Genomic DNA, 18,680 nt, shown 5'->3' on the forward strand with positions numbered 1-18,680 from the left:
TCAATAACTCTAACGCGCGTCTCTTGACGCAGCCCTGATTTGTGCCGTGATGGGCCATTTTAATAGGCCAGCAATAGTCTGATAACAAAATTGACAAATTTCAAGTCTAGCCCTGGAAATAGTTCATTCAATCGAACTTAGACCTTAACAGCGATAAATGCTGCTATACTGCAGTGGGGAGTCCTTCCGACTCGGATCTTACTTTCGGTGATCACACTGCGATGCTGAAGGGAGTGAAGGGGACAAAAGACCTTGACCTTCTGGTCGACTCTAAACACTGCATTCAGGCTGCTAACAACGCAAGGAGTATCCTGTTCGTCACATGCGGTTCTTTTTGCAAAATTACTCGCAAAATATTTCTCCCTCTTTATCTATCCATCGTCAGATCACTGTTAGAGTATGGTGTCCAGGCCTCTTCCCCATATCTAATGCGTAATATATAGCACGTGGAGAGATTTCAAAGACTGGCCATTCGAATGATGCAAGGTCTATCGAATCCGTCCTTTGAAAGCTGACTAAAAAGCTTACCCCTTTTCCCTCTTAAGCACTACCGATTACATGGTGATCTAATTTTGGCCTCCAATTTTATCAATGGACCTTATGATATACCTTAGGACCATCTTATTCACTCCTGCACCAGAAATGGTTTACGCGGACACCACAAGAAACTATTTCACCGTCGATTTGGACTGAATCGAATGAGGGCCGCTTTCTCAATCAGAATCCATGGACCTTAAAATAAACTTTCAAGTGAGATAAGAAATGCACCAACAACGCAACACTTCAAGGTGAATTTGGACAGGTGCTGGCCCACTGTATCCTCTTCTGTGTGAAGTTCTACCAGCCTTTTTCTACATGGCAATTGAAGCGCGATTGTTTTATTTTTGTCAAATAAATTGAATTAAAAACAAAAACACAAAAATCTCCACATATAAAAATAAGGAGTGGGGCGTGTAAGATTCTGGATCATACTTTTCATCGATAAGTCGATCACTAAAGTGACCCTGCACATTACTGAATGGCGCTAAAACAAAGACTGTTGGGCATTCATGATTAAAATTTGGTGGACACATAGACTGGAGTTTACTTGTAGCAAATATGGTTGGGATGCAGAATGGTTTGTGGATTTTAATGACGATTTCATGGGTAACATTAACGCATAAGCGGTTCAATTGTAAGCTACATGTAGTTTAATTTTTAAGCGGCCGTAAGAAACGGATATATGTCCTTAGTAAAAATTCCGATTGCTGCAAAATTTTAACGAGGTATTTACGATTAATTACTAAATATTCCCCCCAATTTCAGTTTCTTTCCAGTATTTTAAAGGATTTTAGAGCATATAATTTAGGCACAGCTTCATATTTGGAAATTCAAATATTTCAAATTTATATTCAACTCAGACCAAATTTCGAACCGAACCTTTTACGGCGATACTAAGAATATATAAGAATTACATCGGTTCAAAATTTCGTATAGATTCCCGAGTTCGACAAGACGCACATGAAAAAGGTTGTTGGTTACATCGGCCTAAACATTATAAGAATAACATCAAAGACGAGAAAATAGTCTAAATAACTTGTTATAATAAGTTGTTATTTATATTGGTTATGATTTGGTCTGTTGACTTTATCTTGACGGGTATTATTCGGCCGTTGGTCTTTCTCAGATGTGTTTTCTATTCGATTGTAAAAACTCACTAATTATTTAATCCTATAGGAGTTATTGTCCCTAATTTCGCTTTACATTTTATGTATTTTTAGATATATTTTATCATTTATTATTATTTTTTCTGAAGTTCTTCCGCCAGGAATTGAACTCCCAACCTGCATGGTAAGTCCATAGAACCAACATCTTTCGACTCTTGGTCACGTGCCCTATACGACGAAAAGCACAGAAGGAGACTGGAGGGAAAACGGGCAAAATGCTTTTAACGCAGTAAGAAACAAGATGCGGACTTTAGTCTTAAACACGTAAGTATTAAATAAAAGGTTTGAAATAAACATTTAACATGATGTATTTACAATAAAGCAAATCTATGTATACGCGCATATGTGGTCACGCACGCACAAGTTCATAACACCATCTTAAACCAAAAACACATGCGTGTTAAACTGGAGATAATTTACTTCAAATGTAATCAGTTGCTTCATTGATGCGTAATAATTGGTCACATCGCCCGATTTAATTAACTGCCTACGTTGAACGTCTATCCTGGGCTGCCTTTATTAAAATGATTTTAATGCGATGTTTCTGTCGTTCAAAAGTAAACGTCGGAGAAGTTTAAAACATTTGCAAAATGAAATTCTCGGATTTTCATACTCACAGGGAATTCAATGACGACAATCCGGTAAATGCATCTGATGCAATGTAAGATATTTCATTGTTTCCAAGGTCTCTGTAAATAAAAAATAACATAAAGAAACGTACTTTGTAGTCATGCAAATGAATAAAAAGGTGATAGATATTTGCAATAAGAGCCACACAACAGGCATGAGTAGAAATACATCGGTCAAATCGATGTTTGAGTCTGAATAGCCAGTCATTTGTGTATTGTTTTTTTTTGCGAACTGTTATCCTCATCTTCACAGTTGTTGCTTCACCACGTTTTGGCCAACTCATGTTCTGGCCTTCTTTAGGTGGTTAACCGTGACAGGGATAGGAATGCCGAGTCTTGTAACTGTATCCCCAGTAATTACTGCCTTCTATAATTGTTGTTGTCTCACCACATTTAGCCAACTAATCCTCTGGCCCGCTTTGGGTAGGATTGAAACCGCCATTTTTAAACAATGTTCATTTGGAACCGTAGAGACTCAACGTCTCCGTCCACTGTGCCACGGATCCCGAATAAGGATAACAGCCCGCAAAAAAAAAAAAAAAAAAAATCAATGCATAAATTATGACGCCTCATTTCAAAAGAATTCCAAAAATAAAATAATATGTAGTCAGTCATGTTTAACAATTATATCTGTTATTTGGCAAAAAAAAAAAAAAAAAAAAAAAATTACAATTGATTTCATCGTTCACAGGTTATATTCGGTACAATTACTCTTTTTTTTTTACACAGTGATCACCACTTATCAAGGCCCGGAAGACACTCAGGGATAAGGGTTATTGCAAGTACATTACGTTAGTGTGGAGATTTGATGAAGTGTTTACTTAAGGGGGCGGTTCATTAGAAATTTGTTAACATTGGACTTGAAGACATCCAAGTTGTAGTCCGGAGGGAAGCAGGCAGACGGAACAGAGTTCCACAGGCGTGCAGTTCTAAGAAAGAAGCTTTGTTCATGGAATCCGCGTTTTGATTTAGGCATAGATAAAGTGGGGGAAATTTTTCACAGTGGATTCAGCTAGACGGGTGTTTTTCGTGAAAGATTGGCGAGGGGGGACCAGAGATTGGAGTTCAGACGAGCACCTGCCATGGAAATAACGATAAAACAAGGATAGGCTCGCAACGTCTCTTCTGTGGGAGAGAGGTTGCAGGATAGAGAAAAGGGCATCCCCCACTAAGCCACGAAGTCTATTTTGTACTCTGTCAATGCAGGATAGGCTGCTTTTAGCAGCTCCTGCCCAGATATGGCAACAGTATTCCAGTAGGAGAACATTTCTGCTACATTTCACTGCTTAATAATCTATATTCATTACTCAATCAGTCCTTTATACAATGTCAGAAACTGAAAACGCAACGGTTACAGTGGTTGTGTTCTTTTTGACTGTCGCAAACCAGGTTTTCAACCATCCGGACATGGGTTCCTGAGCCACAGTTCTTCATATGTATTCACTTTCTTTGTACTAGACAACTTTAACTTAGCCAATGAAAACAGCTAGTTATAAGCAACTGGAAGGCAAGGACGTCTGGATTATAGTCACCTAATGTACTTTTTATCTTCCGGCATACCACTACCGGAAGCGGTGACAGGGCAAATCAGTTCCCTCACTTTTTTCTCTCACACCTATATTGCCCCGGTACATTTACTCTTTTTTTTCTTTTTTATTACGTTATTTTCCGATCTTTCTTTTCTTTTTTATTTAATGATAAGTGAAAACTTTTTTTTCGGTCTCATTTTAATTAAGAATTATTGAAATTAGTTTTTTTTTTTTTTTTTTTTTTTTTAAGAATTATTGAAAAAACTTGCGCTCTTTTTTTTTCTAAAAAAGAATTATTGAAAATATTTTTAAAAATTTTCTAAAACTATTTTGGGAATATTATGTATTGGATACGTTTTTTTTTTTCAACGAGGTTTTGAAATTTTGTTACTTTGATTTCAATAATTTTATTTGTTATTTTAATTTCAATAATTTTATTTTTATACTTTCATAAACATATACTTATTATATAAATTCAAATAAAAAACTTTTATTTTTAAAATTCAAATTAAAAAAAACTTTTTATAATTTCTTAAACATGTACATCTTATAAAATTTCCAATAAAATAAAAACTTTTATTTCTTAAAATTTTGTTATTAAAACGCAAATAAAAACTAAATGTGTCGTTTTTATCTGTATAATTTTGTTAATTTTTATCTTATACTTTTCAATAATGTAATTTTCTTATATTTTATTTCAATAAATCGCTTCATAATAGAAATACTGAAGGACAATAAAAGTGAAGAACTGATTTGCCATGTCACCTCTTCCGGTAGTGCTACACCGGAAATTAGGAAGTACGTTAACTGACTATAACCGACGTTTGACTATGAGATTGGAGATTCTATTCAGTGATCTGGTGGGGTCAGTCGACGCAGACAGATGTAATCTGTAGTTTGATTAGGTTTTCCTGTTACATTGGCCAAACTTCACATAAAACTTTACGTAAAGAAGATGATGAGCATGATTAGTCCAGACTTTTATGTTTAAAATCGAATTTCATACGACCAAAGGTGAGTTGCAGACGACGGTGTTGAATTTTATCGAAGCTGGACACTGCCAATAACTGCCGTAAGCTTAATACTGCCCGTAAATTGTATATAGCTGTCGTAAGCTGTCGCAAAACAAACTCCCACCCTAAAACTGCCATAAACGAAATAAATAAGAAGTGATCTACTTACAAATCAGTAGTACTATCAAACTATATATCCGATCTTTTGTTCCAGTTACCGCCACACCTTGATTAACAATCCTATTTTGACTCCCTTTTGTGTGCCTTAGTGAACAAGTTCCTCTTGTTTTTCTACTGACCTCACTTCCTGTGACCTTTGTTCTACTGATCAACTTATTGTTTTTTTATATATATATATATTTTATTAATTTATTTATTTATTTATTTTTTTTAGTTCCTAACACTTTGGGAAGAGACGGCAATTATATTACACTTATTTTATCAAGCATCTTGAACAACGAAAGCCATACGGATTTTCGTAATAATACGTGATATGGAATATAAGTGAAAAACAAACAAACAAAACAAAAAATATACTTACATACGACGAAGGTTTTTGTATTCTGCAAATGCCTTGGCTGGAATTCTAGCGATGTGGTTTTCATCTAATCGCCTGAAATTGTATAAAGCAAAAAAAAAAAAAAGAAAAAAAGTCAGTTTAAAAACAGCGTTTTAGTATGGCAGATAGATCGATATAGAGTTAACGAGTCTTTCCCCTCTCTTTTTTATTCCTTTTATTTCTTCCTATCTCTTTCTTTCTCTTTGACCAGATGGAACTGCTTAAACATTTTTAGTAGGCCATAATGAACGTCACCATCAACTATCAAGTTGACAACAAAGTTATTGCAGTTTTTAACTTTTAGATTCAGATGAACATAGCTTGACTCAAACAAAAATTTATTGATCGAAATAAGCATGCTCAGAATCAACACACTTTTGACAATGCAAAACAAGTGTATTGATGTCAGTAATGTTCAAATCTTGCGTTCTGGTGGCGATGAAGACGCTGAAAGCGTTTTTGATATCGCTTAGGTTTTTAAAGCATTTCTCATGTAGAAAGTTGTCGAGATGCTTGAAAAAGTGGTAGTCGGTAGGTGAGAGGTCTGGAGAGTACGGTGGATGAGGCAGAGCTTCGTAGCCCAATTTGTTCAACTTCTGCAGGGTCAGTTTAGCAATATGCGGTTGGGTATTGTTGTGGAGGAGAATTTGTCCTTTTCTGTTGACTAATGTTGGGTGTTGTCAAAGTTGATGATGCATTTCATCCATTTGTTGACAGTACTTCTCCGTTGTAATGGTTTCGCCTGCATTAAAAAGACTAATGGATAAGATCAGTCGCAGACCACCAAACAGTCTGTATGACCTTCTTTTGTGTCGGAATGCGTTTGATAAGTATAAAAAATCGATAATCGAAAACATCGGATTAAAGAAAGAACCGTCCGAACATCACAAGTGCGTGTTTATTTTGTACATTTTTTTTTGGAAGCATCAAAAATTTTTCTCTATATTTGTTTAATTACTTTTTACGCGGATGAGAGGCAAAAGTAACTTGCAAATAAGTTTTTAAGCGTAATTTGAAAGAATGTATTTTCTTTTAAAATGAACACTTAAAAATATTTTTCAAGTCAAATAATAGTAGTACTATTATTTATCGCTGAGAAAGAAAGAGGGGCAATTAAAGGGTTGAAAATAACATTTTTCACGTTATAGACGCACCACACATTTTGAATGGTAACGGCTATGTTTTACTCGAAAATTTTTTTTCACGTCATAGACATGCCACATATTTTCAAATATTGAGTTAATATTTCTTTTCAAATCGGTCATCTTGAGAAAATCTTGAAAAAAAAAAAGAAAAAAAAGAGACGAACCGTTAATGAATATAAGAGAGTAAATATGGAATAAAAATTTCTGACGAAATCAAATCTTATTTTTGAGGAAATGTGGATAAATAAAATAACATGCTGGTAGAAATAAAGACACAAATACATTAACGCTAGATCAAGATATTTCAGACGATTCGTTCGACCATACTCATTTGATTGGTTGCTTTCGTTTTACGGCATATCAACCTTTTTCAGATTATTTAATGCCGAATCCAGTAATTTTAGAAGAAAAAACCTTTTTACGCTTCAAGTTCTTTATGTATTCAAATATTTATCCATGGTGTTTTGTTTGATTATTTTGTAGAAGAAATTTGTTTTTTTTTGTTTATTTTTAACTCTAATCCAATAATTCCCACACTATCTACCGAGCTCCAACCATCTGTCGCATCACCGCAGTGTTGCATTTCTGTTTGTTATACAAGTAATTCAATGGAATACGCCCCGATAAATGTACATAATATTTGACAATGAAAAGGCATATCTTCTCCAGTTGAAGGAGTGCCGCGTACCTTTAAGAGAAACATTTTTGCCATCAGTTGATGCGTGACTCAAGTCAAGTCATTATTGTTCGTAGAACCAGGAAATAAATAAGGGAAGAATCAGTAAGGATCTACTTACAAATCAGTAGTACTTTCTGGGATGACGTCAGGGATATCCTTTAACCCCTGACCACGGCAATCGATAACTCCCTCAGAACAAAGACAGTTCCTTGGACACTGCATCTCGGAGAGACATTCTTTCGAGTGATGCCTTTCGTATCCTAAAATGAAAGCAAGATCAATAACTGATAACACAATTTGAATTGCATGAAGTTATCGATAGATCATAACGAAAGTTCGGTAATATCTAACTAACAGAGGAGAAATCGAAGAAAAGACAAAACAAACAAACAAACAAACAAACAAACAAATGCAATAAAATCTTTTACGAAACGCATTACATTTAAAAATTTTTTCTACTGACAGGTATACTTTAAACATTCTGAAACTGTTTTCACCTTTGGTTTTAAATTTCAAAATTATATTTCTTTCAAAATTCTCTGTTTCGACACACGAAGAAACAAAATGGCTACTTACCTTCCTGTTGATATTGAGGCTTAATTCTCTTAAAACATAGCCAAAAAGTAAACGACTTACTTTATTATTAACTTAAAATGCAAAACCATTTACGAATAGAGATTGGTGGAGTAATTTTTTTATTATCTATTTAGTCAGACGTAATCAGAACGAGCAACCACTCTTAAAAATTCGACTGACATCGTTTTTCTTTTAATTTTTTATCTCTTTGCGTATTTCGATATGTCAACTTAATGATATGATACTCAGGTATAATAAATTCTACAATCAGTTTTTAACATTGTCAAGCGTTTGTTTGAGAGGATTCCGGCCATTGGCCAATGAAATTAATAGCACGAGAGGTAGTAATGATACAAACAGATTCAATTGGTCATTAATCAAGAACAAACACTACTTAAATATAACAGTGATAACAAAATATACATCCGCGCATTTAGCCTGGTGATTTCATGCGAAAATGAAACATGAATGTTTCTGTGTAGCTTACTTGCCACAGATACATATAACTATAATTAAATAATAAGTATTCATTTATACTTACAGACACTACTGTTTCATTGTAACGCAATCATCACAGTGTGGAGTGGCAATTTCTGTTGGTCAGGAGATTCGAGCTTAGCCCCGAAGCCACTTTTGACTGCATTTGCTAAATCTTTACCCTCAGGCCACCAAACAATTACCACGAGAATGAAGTTAATTAATAACTATTAAACGCACCGTATATATATATATATATATATATATATATATATATATATATATATATGTTGAATACAAAAACAAGTGGCTACGCATATGCAAATATGTTTCAGTGACAACCCTGTTAGGGAAAATCACATCATCAGGCCAAGAATATCTCCGAAAGTATCAGTCAAAAATATTACCTTTTTATATTAACACCAATCTATAAGATTATATCATTGCAATATATATATATATATATATATATATATATATATATATATATATATATATATATATATATATATATATATATATATAGGGTAACCCCAAAAAACGGGCCCCAACTATAATTAGGTCCCGTTTCTTAGTGTTTTGTCCGAATGAAATGAAACTTTGGTCATAACTAGCTTATTATATTCCAAACATCACATCAAAACACTAGGGTCTTTGGCCTTTTTTTCTCCATTGACTGTAAAATGCTCAGAAAAATAATTGAATGTCCTCTGTTTTTTTTTGGTCATCCTATATATATATATATATATATATATATATATATATATATATATATATATATATATATATATATATAATAATTTTGACTCTCTGATGTTTAGTTACGGATTCTAAGTCCTCGGAAGAAGTTCACCTAATGTCGTTTGAACGTGACCATTTATAACGAAAAAAACAACAAAAAAAACAACAACAAAACAAAACAAAACAAACAACAACAACAAATAAATCATCCTAGACTTACCGTTGCATCTAAAATCGACACCTTGTAAACCTTCGATAGCCTGTCCCCTGAGGCTTTCTGGTTCAAAGCATTTGGTAAAGAGACCCAAACGGGGGTTTTGGCGTAGCCACGAAGCCAACCAGTTGAGGTGGCAGTCACAGACCAAATGGTTGTCACCAATTCGACTAAAAGGAAAGAGAAAGATTTGACAGATTACAGAAATAAAGCAGAATAAATAAAAATAAACAAAATAAAATAACGAGTAGAATCTTTGTTTGGATGGATGGATAACGCGCACAAAAGTCGGAAAGTTGAAAAGAAAAATGTTCATTTCAACTTGCTGACATTTGTATTAGTTTGCACGAAAAAAAAACAAAAAAAAAAAAAACAAAACAAACTAATCACAGCTAAAAGTGGCTTAATTTTATAACTTCTGGTCTATCTGTTGGGTTAGCTCAGATGGTACCGAACGTTTGGTTTCGATTTTAACTGCGTGCACCAATATCATTTAAAACAAACTTTTAAAATAATATATATATATATATATATATATATATATATATATATATATATATATATATATATATATATATATATATATATATATATATATATATATATATATATATATACAGGATGTCCACAAAGTCTGACTACATTATGTAGCCAGACTTTGTGAGCATCGTGTAGATTATGTAGCCAGACTTGTTCCTTGCTGATAGAGTCAGATGGTTTTTTGGCCAGGTTCGAATCTCCCAACCAGCTGTAATCATAACTCCCTGCATTGATAGATTCCTGAAAGGATGAAACATTATGTCCATAGGTAATAGGTATTAAAAAAGTTATCATAGCAATAATTTTATATATATATATATATATATATATATATATATATATATATATATATATATATATATATATATATATATATATATACAGGGTGCCCATAAAGACTGGCTACATAATCTGCACGGTGCCCACAAAGTCTGACTACATAATGTAGTCAGACTTTGTGGACACCCTGTATATATATATATATATATGTATCAGTAATATATATATATATTAGTAATATATATATATATATCAGTAGTATATATATATATCAGTAATATATATATATATATATCAGTAATATATATATATCAGTAATATATATATATCAGTAATATATATATCAGTAATAAATATATATATCAGTAATAAATATATATATCAGTAATAAATATATATATATCAGTAATAAATATATATATATCAGTAATATATATATATATATCAGTAATATATATATATATATATATATCAGTAATATATATATATATATATATCAGTAATATATATATATATATATATATATATATATATTAATCAATTTATTTAAATGAAATTACCATCGATTGCGGCAATAGAATTACTATTTCAATCTAAATAGATCACACCAGGCAACCCTAGCTTCTGGTTGTTATTGAGGCAAGTCTTTGAATGAAAGAAAAACCGGAGATCGTTTTTAAATTTATAATTTCTATAGCAGGCGTTAAAAACACGTGTTGCGGTCACTAAGAGTGAAGAGAGATGGGATTTAATCAGCAGCCGCGAGACACAATAATGGGTGGGATTAATTGTTTTAATTAGGTCAGACGTCTACGCTAGAAATTTACAGGGCGTTAAAAAGTTTAATAAGAAGAAACAGAAGGAAAGAAGGGCGGAAAGGCGGTGGTAAGAAGCCTATACATCCTAGGCTTGCCTATCTTAATTTAATCTATAATAATACTTGTTGAGAGAAGTGAGTTTGAATTAAAAATAACTATTAAAATAAAATTTAAGGATTTAATTTTAATACTTCTAAAAATTTTATTATTAGAAACATAAGATTTCAAATTTAATATGACAATAATAAGTTTAATCTAATCTATAAAATTTAATAATAGTTCTCAGTACATTCCAAATAGCCGAAACCGTACGAACATAACAGATAAAACCATTTTTGTTAGCAATAATTTATAAAAAAAATTCTTAATATTCACTTTATTACAATTAATTAATTGATTATTAGATTAAATTAATGATGAATGAAAGGGTTAAAACATTAAGTTAAGAAAGTAACATATTTTGGAGGTTATTGTGTCATACCAATATTGGTTAAGTTTATGATTTATAGATATATTTTTAAAAAGTGAGTGGAATCGAATGATGTAAACTTTGTGAAAATTCACGTCAGAATTTGCGTTGCCGTTCGAAAAAAAAGTACTATTCTAATGATCTGGTAATCTGGTTTTTAGGTCTCACCACGTTGTTACGTAGACACGAAAAAATGTTTCTTAGGTTCCACCATATTGTTACGTAGGCACACAAAAATGGCGGAACGTAGAGGAAGAATGTAGGCTTAAATGAATAGTTAATGTGCATTATATGACCTAGGAATGAAGTTTTTTTTGTCGTTACATGATTTTACGATGTAAAAATGTGATTAGAAATTAAAAAAATAATTAACAAGAAGAGTAGAAAGTCGACTTTAGATATACTTTCGGAAACCATAGAACTCTCTTTTCTTATTTAGCCATTTTGTCCTTACTTTCCATGAGCAATATTTCTGACAAAGGAGGAGGATTTGCTGTTTTATGAGTCAGAAATACTTGGTATTTCCTACAAAGACCACATCACAAATGAGGAAATAACCAACCGCATAAAGTAAGCTTGTGGGCCTTATATTAATCTCTTAGCGTCTGTAAAACGGCACAAATTACAGTGATATGGCCATGTAACGAGATCAACATGACTTGCTAAAATAATAATGCCGGGAACAATAAGAGAAACAAGAAGGTGTGGGAGGGCAGAAGGACTGATAGGAGGATAGCATCAGAGAATGGATGGGGCGGAAGGTCAGCAGCATCGTCTTAATAGCGCAGGACAGACGGAAGTAGACAGACCTGGCGAGAGTTTCTGCAGAGGCGCTCCCTTACGTTCAACCAGACTACGGGAATAGATAGATAGATAGATAGATAGACACACAGACAGACAGACAGACATATAGATAGATAGATAGATAGATAGATGCAGTATAATCTATTCATCTAACATCGTTGGCTACTTTTTGACCTTGAAGTAGTATTTTTAGCTCCTTACTTCAAGTGGCTTCATGTCTTGTCTATAATGATTTCTATATAAAAAAAAGAATTATAAAAATTATCGAAAGTATGAATACTATATGTCATTAGCATTGTTTGAAGATCGCTCCGTGTTTCCTGAATGTCAAGCTGTTATTCGTTTGTTGTATCAATCAGGAATATGAAAAGAAATATTCAGAACACAGAGAAAAAAGAATGTGTCATTGAAACGAACAACCTGTATTCAGGCTGAAAATGTAGCGCAAATGATAGAGAATGGCAAAACTTGATATGTTTGAAGAACTAACAGTGTAGTGGTATTTATTTGCTTCCCCACTGAGCAAATTAGGCACAAGGCCGTTTTTTAATGTGGAGAGAGAGGGAAGGGGGAGGGAAAAGGGGACCAGCTCCCGAAAGGTTGGAAATGGGAGCTGGATAATAACTGTTGGTCTGTAGGGTGATCCCTACATTGACCAAGGTCAGATATGTGGGGTTACCCTCACATATGGTCTGTGCTGGTCTTTGCTTGCAGCAGCTGTCGGAACAGATCCTACATTTTGATCTTGTCCCCCGTGCCGCCGAAGCGGGGGTGGGCAGTGGAGAACTAACAATGTAGTACTCGGATTTAGTTTACATGGCACGATGCATAAACACCGGTTCTTCTCTGTAATATATGATACACTTATAAGGCAACACTTTGCCTAATATATGCCTAGTGGGTGGAAGAGTTCGGTTAAAGTTAAAAAAAAAAAAAAAAAAAAAACGATACATTTGGACAGATACTCACAGAATCCGTAATTTCTTCATGTTTGAGAAAATGTCTTTCGGAAAAGCTGTAATGTTATTCTTATTTATAGTCCTGCAAATGAATAAAAGCAAGAAAAAAAAAGAAAGATGTTAAAGGCATTGTAATGCACAAATAAATGAACAGATAACGAAAACAAAGGGAAGTAATCTCTAATTAGGAAATAAAGAGTTCCGATTTACTTTGCATCACCACGAGGGCAGAGTTACCAGACACAAAGATCATTTTTTTTTAATGTGGAGAAAAAGAAAACATTAAAAAACATTGTCTCCGTCGTGAAGGATTTCTCCACCACTAACGGAGAACAAAAAATTGAAGTTTAGCATCAGAACAGATGGTATTTATTTGCTTCCCCACGAAAAGCAATTTAGACGTAAGGTTATTTTTAATGTGGGGACAAACAAGTTACCCCCCCAAAAAAAAGAGGCACGCAGGAATTACAAAAAAAAAAAAAAAAAAAAAATACTAATTGTCTCAGTATGAAGGGTTTACCCTACACCGACAAATGACCAATTAACTTAATTTAAGTGTAACATCAGAACAGATACTACATTTTGAGGTATTTATTTGCTCCCCCACGTAGCAAATTAGGCACAAGGCCGATTTTTAAAATGAGGGGTGAAGGGGAAATGGGGACCAACTCCCCGGGGAGTAGGGGAGCTGGATAGTGACAATTGGTATGAAGGGTTGCCCCTACATTGACCAAGGTCTTATATGTGGGGTCGCCCCCACATATGGTCTTTGCTTGCAGTATCTGCCGGAACAGATTTGATTTATTTGCTTCCCCACTGAGCAAATTAGGCACAAGGCCGTTTTTAATGTGGAGAGAGAGAGAGAGAGGGAGGGGGGAGGGAAAGGGGGCTCCAGCTCCCGAGAGGTGGGAAATGGGAGCTGGATAGTAACTGTGGTCCGTAGGGTTATCCCTACATTGACCAAGTTCAGATATGTGGGGTTACCCCCACATATGGTCTTTGCTAGTCATGGCTAGTCTTTGCTTGCAGCATCTGCCGGAACAGATGGTATTTATTTGCTCCCCCACCTAGCAAATTAGGCACAAGGCCGATTTTTAATGTGAGGAGTGAAGGGAGGGGGAAGGGAAAAAGGGGACCAGCTTCCGAGAGGTGGGAAATGGGAGCTGGTTAATGGTCAGGCATGTGGGGTTGCCCCCACATCTGGTCTTTGCTAGTCATAGCTAGTCATAGCTTGCAGCATCTGCCGGAACAGATACTACACTTTGATCTTGGCCCGAAGGCCAAGAAATCTCTTATGATATTAAGAGTTATTAGCAAATAGAGAGTTATGTTCTTTTCTTTTTTTTTAAAATATGTCTTCATGAAACTAATTCAAATACTATGCAAATATTTTTTTTTACCTGTTATCACCCCAAACAAAGGATATTGCCACTTGGAATATAAAGGGTTACTATGTGAGATCATGTCTAACAGGGGAATGTGAGGAATTAAACAGCGAGATTCCTGTTAACAATATACTAAAAATTCTATATGTAAGTACAGTAAGGGAAACGAGGAACAGGGAAGGAATTCTAAAGTCTAGCAGGGAAGAAACTATTACAGTTACAGGATTTCCGGAATCTAGCAATATCGGCAGTGGAAGGCTTCAGTCGAATTACATTTCATTGTTTTTACCACTATTTTGTAAAGATCCACTGAAAAATGAAATATTCTTCCCCCGACAAAAGGAGGGTGGACCTGTAAATTCACCCTTGTCCGTCTGCACTTTTCTCAATAACTACTCCTTGGAATTTTTTCAAATTTTGCCCAAACATTGAACATGATATGGGTAAAAAAGTAAGAGAACGAATTTTCCGAGAAAACTCCGGTTGCCTTCTTTCTGGTCCAAATGGCTAAAATTAACACTTTTGTGCTTATTAAAAAAATTGATGACTTGGATTTTTATAAAACCTTCTGAAACGTTGTAACTAAATGATTTCTATATAATTTTGTTTGTCTATGCTTCGCAAGAACTCTTGGCTGTTCCCCAGAGGCTCTTTTAGGGCTAATAAAAACACTCCATTTTTGGGACTATTTTACCATATTTGTCCAAAATTTTCTGTGTATGTCTATTTAGAAGTTTTGCATGATGCTGAACTAAAATTTAAATATGTTAAGGCTTTGGGGACTTTTGGGGCTAAATGCGGGGGGGGGAATGCTGGACTTTGTTATTTCTGTGTTTGCATAGTGCAGAACTCAAATTTACATATGTTAAGGCCTAAAACTGCACCGTTTATTCATTTTCATCAGGATTTTACGCCCCCTATGGACTTTTGGGGCTAAATGATGGTGGTGGGGGTAGCAAATGCTGAACTTAGTAATTTTTTATGCCTAGTTCACTGTGCACTCATGGGGGACCATGCATGCTTTACTTGCAAGAAAGCTACCGATGACACTAATCGATGAAACAGACTGACATTACTTTATGTATTAGATTAATGTTGAATGATGCTTTATTTTTTTTTTTAATTATATGCAGGCATTCTATGTGAAATGTTTGTCTGTCCGGAAATACAAGTGAAAATAAAATACGAATACAAACACCAAACACAATTTTTCCCCCGAGAAAAATTTTACGAGACATTTAATGCTTCTATTACTTTCATATCAACTTTTTACCTAAATGATATCTCAGGGTTTTCGTACGCTCCCGGCATTCATAAACAGTAAAACCAATTTTATCCATGGCTTGAATATTAAAATTTACAGAAAATAAAATATAGGTTTGATGTCAGAATATGTAGTGCCGGTTCATTCTCTGATGATTTGTAGTCTTTGTCAGTTCACACAATTTAAAACAAAGCCCTATACAAAGATCAAACACAAATGTTGTTGGGTTAAAATGCTACGAGAACATAAATGGTGGGATTTACTTTGCATCAAGTTTTTTCTACATAATAACTTTATGGCGTTCGTAGCGGAGATGACATCAAATTGTATCTCTACTATTATATAAAAAGAACTGTGTCTCTGTGTGTGTCTAGTGTGCAGCTATGTATGTGAGATCGTTCCTTATGGACTCGAAAACAGTTGGGCCGATTTTTATGGAATTGCACATGAAGGCACTCATGTTATTGGCAGTGTTCTTAGGTTTTGTCTCGGAATGTTCTCGATAAGTATCGCTAATCGATAATTGAAATAATTCGATGACAGGAATAGATGATTTAACCAAAGTTAACACTTTATACAGCCTAACGTCACAAGTGCATTTGAGAAGCCGAAAAGCCCGACATATAAAATCAACAGTAGGTTCTTTTATATGACAGGGGTGCGTTCAAAAGTAATGTTCTCTTTCACAATTGCGTTATGATATTTGACTTTATCATTTTAAACTTAATTTCAATCCACTTTCATCGCACAAACAGTAAGGCCAGGCATATAAAATCAACAGCAGGTTCTTTGCTATAACAGGGCAGCGTCCGAAAATGAATGTTTCTGTTTAGAGCACAACTGAATCATAATACTTGACTTTTGCATTTTAAACTTTAATTCAAGCCATCATATAAACATATTTTTTTTTATAAAACTCAACAGTAGGTTCTGTACAGTGCAATATAGACTACAATGTATTGTTAACTAAATCACTTCGGGGAAGCATGTGACACTTCCTCCCGGTGTAGCACAATGTGTTCCTAATAGGCAATCAATTGATTTGATTGAAAAAAAAATGGGCAATATCATGACAATAAAAATATGAGAGTGTGAAACATTCGTTCATCATCATTCAATCCCGGGTTACTTCTGGTTTCCCTGCTACTATATATATATATATATATATATATATATATATATATATATATATATATATATATACTCTTTATTTATCGTTACGTAAGCAATATGTAGCTACACAGTAATGAGCATGTTTCGGTCAGCTAGCTACTAGTAACTATAGACTTTGCTTTCGTATAAGCTGTATCGCCTGATTACTTTAGGCTAATAACTAGCTGACCGAAACATGCTCATGGCTGTGTAGCAACATATTACTTATGCTTATGTAAAAACAAATACAGAGTATACTCTGCTCTACTTTGGTATTGAGCACTCTTGTATTAACCGCGTTACACTTCATTGGTTACTTAACCTCTGGAAAACAATAACCTCGCTTTCAATAAGTTTCCGCACTATATCTGTACAGGCATTTAAAATTGTTGTAGACTCTTGAAAATTCAGTATATTATTGATGTACATCTTACGAGATGACTGATCAATTTTTATGATTTCAGGTTCAAATGTACCTACAGTAGGAATTGAAATACACCCTACTAAAGCCTGATTGTCACAGCTGGCGAATTTTAAAAATGCAATCTAGACGTGAGGACATTTAAAAGAACGATCTGCAATAAAATTCTGTTTCAAACTCGGAAAAATGCCACAGAAACGTATGGAATGCTTCAGACTGCTTTTGGACCATCTTTCATAAGCGAAGCATCAGTTTTTGAGTCCCATAAGAAATTGATGGAAAGCAAAAAGTCTGTGTGTGAGAAGGAGCAAGGAAATCAAAACCCTAGAGTTGATTGGCCAAATAAAGAATTTCATGAATAAGAACCGTCGTGTGTCTATAGAGACAATAAGTGAATATTTTAATGTCACACACACAATTATTCGCGAGGGACTGAAGATGCGGAAGATTTCCGCGGAGTTTGTCCCAATAGGACATAGTTACATTTCCTTAGCATGAAAGTTAAATTTGTGATTAATTCAGTAAATAAGTTGAATGTACGTAAAAAGAAAACATTTCATTCTAACTCATTTATAAAAGCTCTATTGTCTGCTTATGTCTGTGTATGTGTGTTTGTGCCTGAGCGTGTTTATGTGTGTATGTTTTTGTTCTCTTTTTCTCTTTTATTTTTTTTTCTTCATTTTTCTTCATCTTTTTCATCTAGGGCATGGAACATCTAACCAGATGTCTGAGATATACCCCTATTTTAACAAATCCAATCAAAGAGTCTCTTTAGGATTCGGCGCAATCGTTTGTATCTCACTTGCACTTGGTTCACTGGGTACACTTGCCAAGTACTTAAAAAATTATTTTTTCATAAGCTCAGTTGCTCCTATAATTGAAACCGTTTTTAGTTTCTAATTTCGTTTCATAAGTCCCTAATACTTTGTTATCTTTTCTACGTCAGCTTTGTTAAGCCCTGTATCATTGGGTACACTGACTTCTATTACATGTATTGGTGTGTTATGGTGTGTATATGTATGTATGCGTGTGCGTCTGACGATGTAAAAATCAATTCTTACATATACATATATCAACGTCTGTGAATTTTTTTTTCAATGGATACCAACAATCAATTAAGTTAAATTTAGGACCATTTTTTATAGCATAGAACCCGTGTAGGTTAAAATTAAGAAATCGAGTTGGTTAAAATTGGAGTAAGGCCTCTAGACACTGAGTTTTGTACCATTATATCTTAATGCTTATTTTTTGTAAGGGGACATAAAGGTGGCGTAAACCTATTCTGTCCGCAGAATTAATTTTAACGGCGATGGAGCGAGAA

The 18,680-nt window shown here is 34.2% G+C and overlaps 1 protein-coding gene across 3 annotated transcripts in view; it reads right to left on the minus strand.

Moving 5' to 3' along the window:
• LOC145242163 (slit homolog 2 protein-like) overlaps positions 1-18,680 on the minus strand; it is a 594,752-nt gene that overhangs the window by 123,521 nt on the left and 452,551 nt on the right. For all 3 annotated transcript variants that reach the window (XM_080105142.1, XM_080105141.1, XM_080105140.1), the window contains exons 7-11: positions 13,148-13,219; positions 9,275-9,438; positions 7,379-7,520; positions 5,419-5,490; positions 2,324-2,395 (exon numbers count right to left, since the gene is read on the minus strand). In XM_080105142.1, coding sequence (XP_079961268.1) covers positions 2,324-2,395; positions 5,419-5,490; positions 7,379-7,520; positions 9,275-9,438; positions 13,148-13,219 — 522 coding nt within the window. The remainder of the gene's footprint in view (positions 1-2,323; positions 2,396-5,418; positions 5,491-7,378; positions 7,521-9,274; positions 9,439-13,147; positions 13,220-18,680) is intronic.

This window comes from Euprymna scolopes, chromosome 21 (assembly GCF_053919585.1).
Source record: "Euprymna scolopes isolate OS-2025 chromosome 21, ASM5391958v1, whole genome shotgun sequence".
Classification (NCBI taxonomy): Eukaryota; Metazoa; Mollusca; class Cephalopoda; order Sepiida; family Sepiolidae; genus Euprymna; species Euprymna scolopes.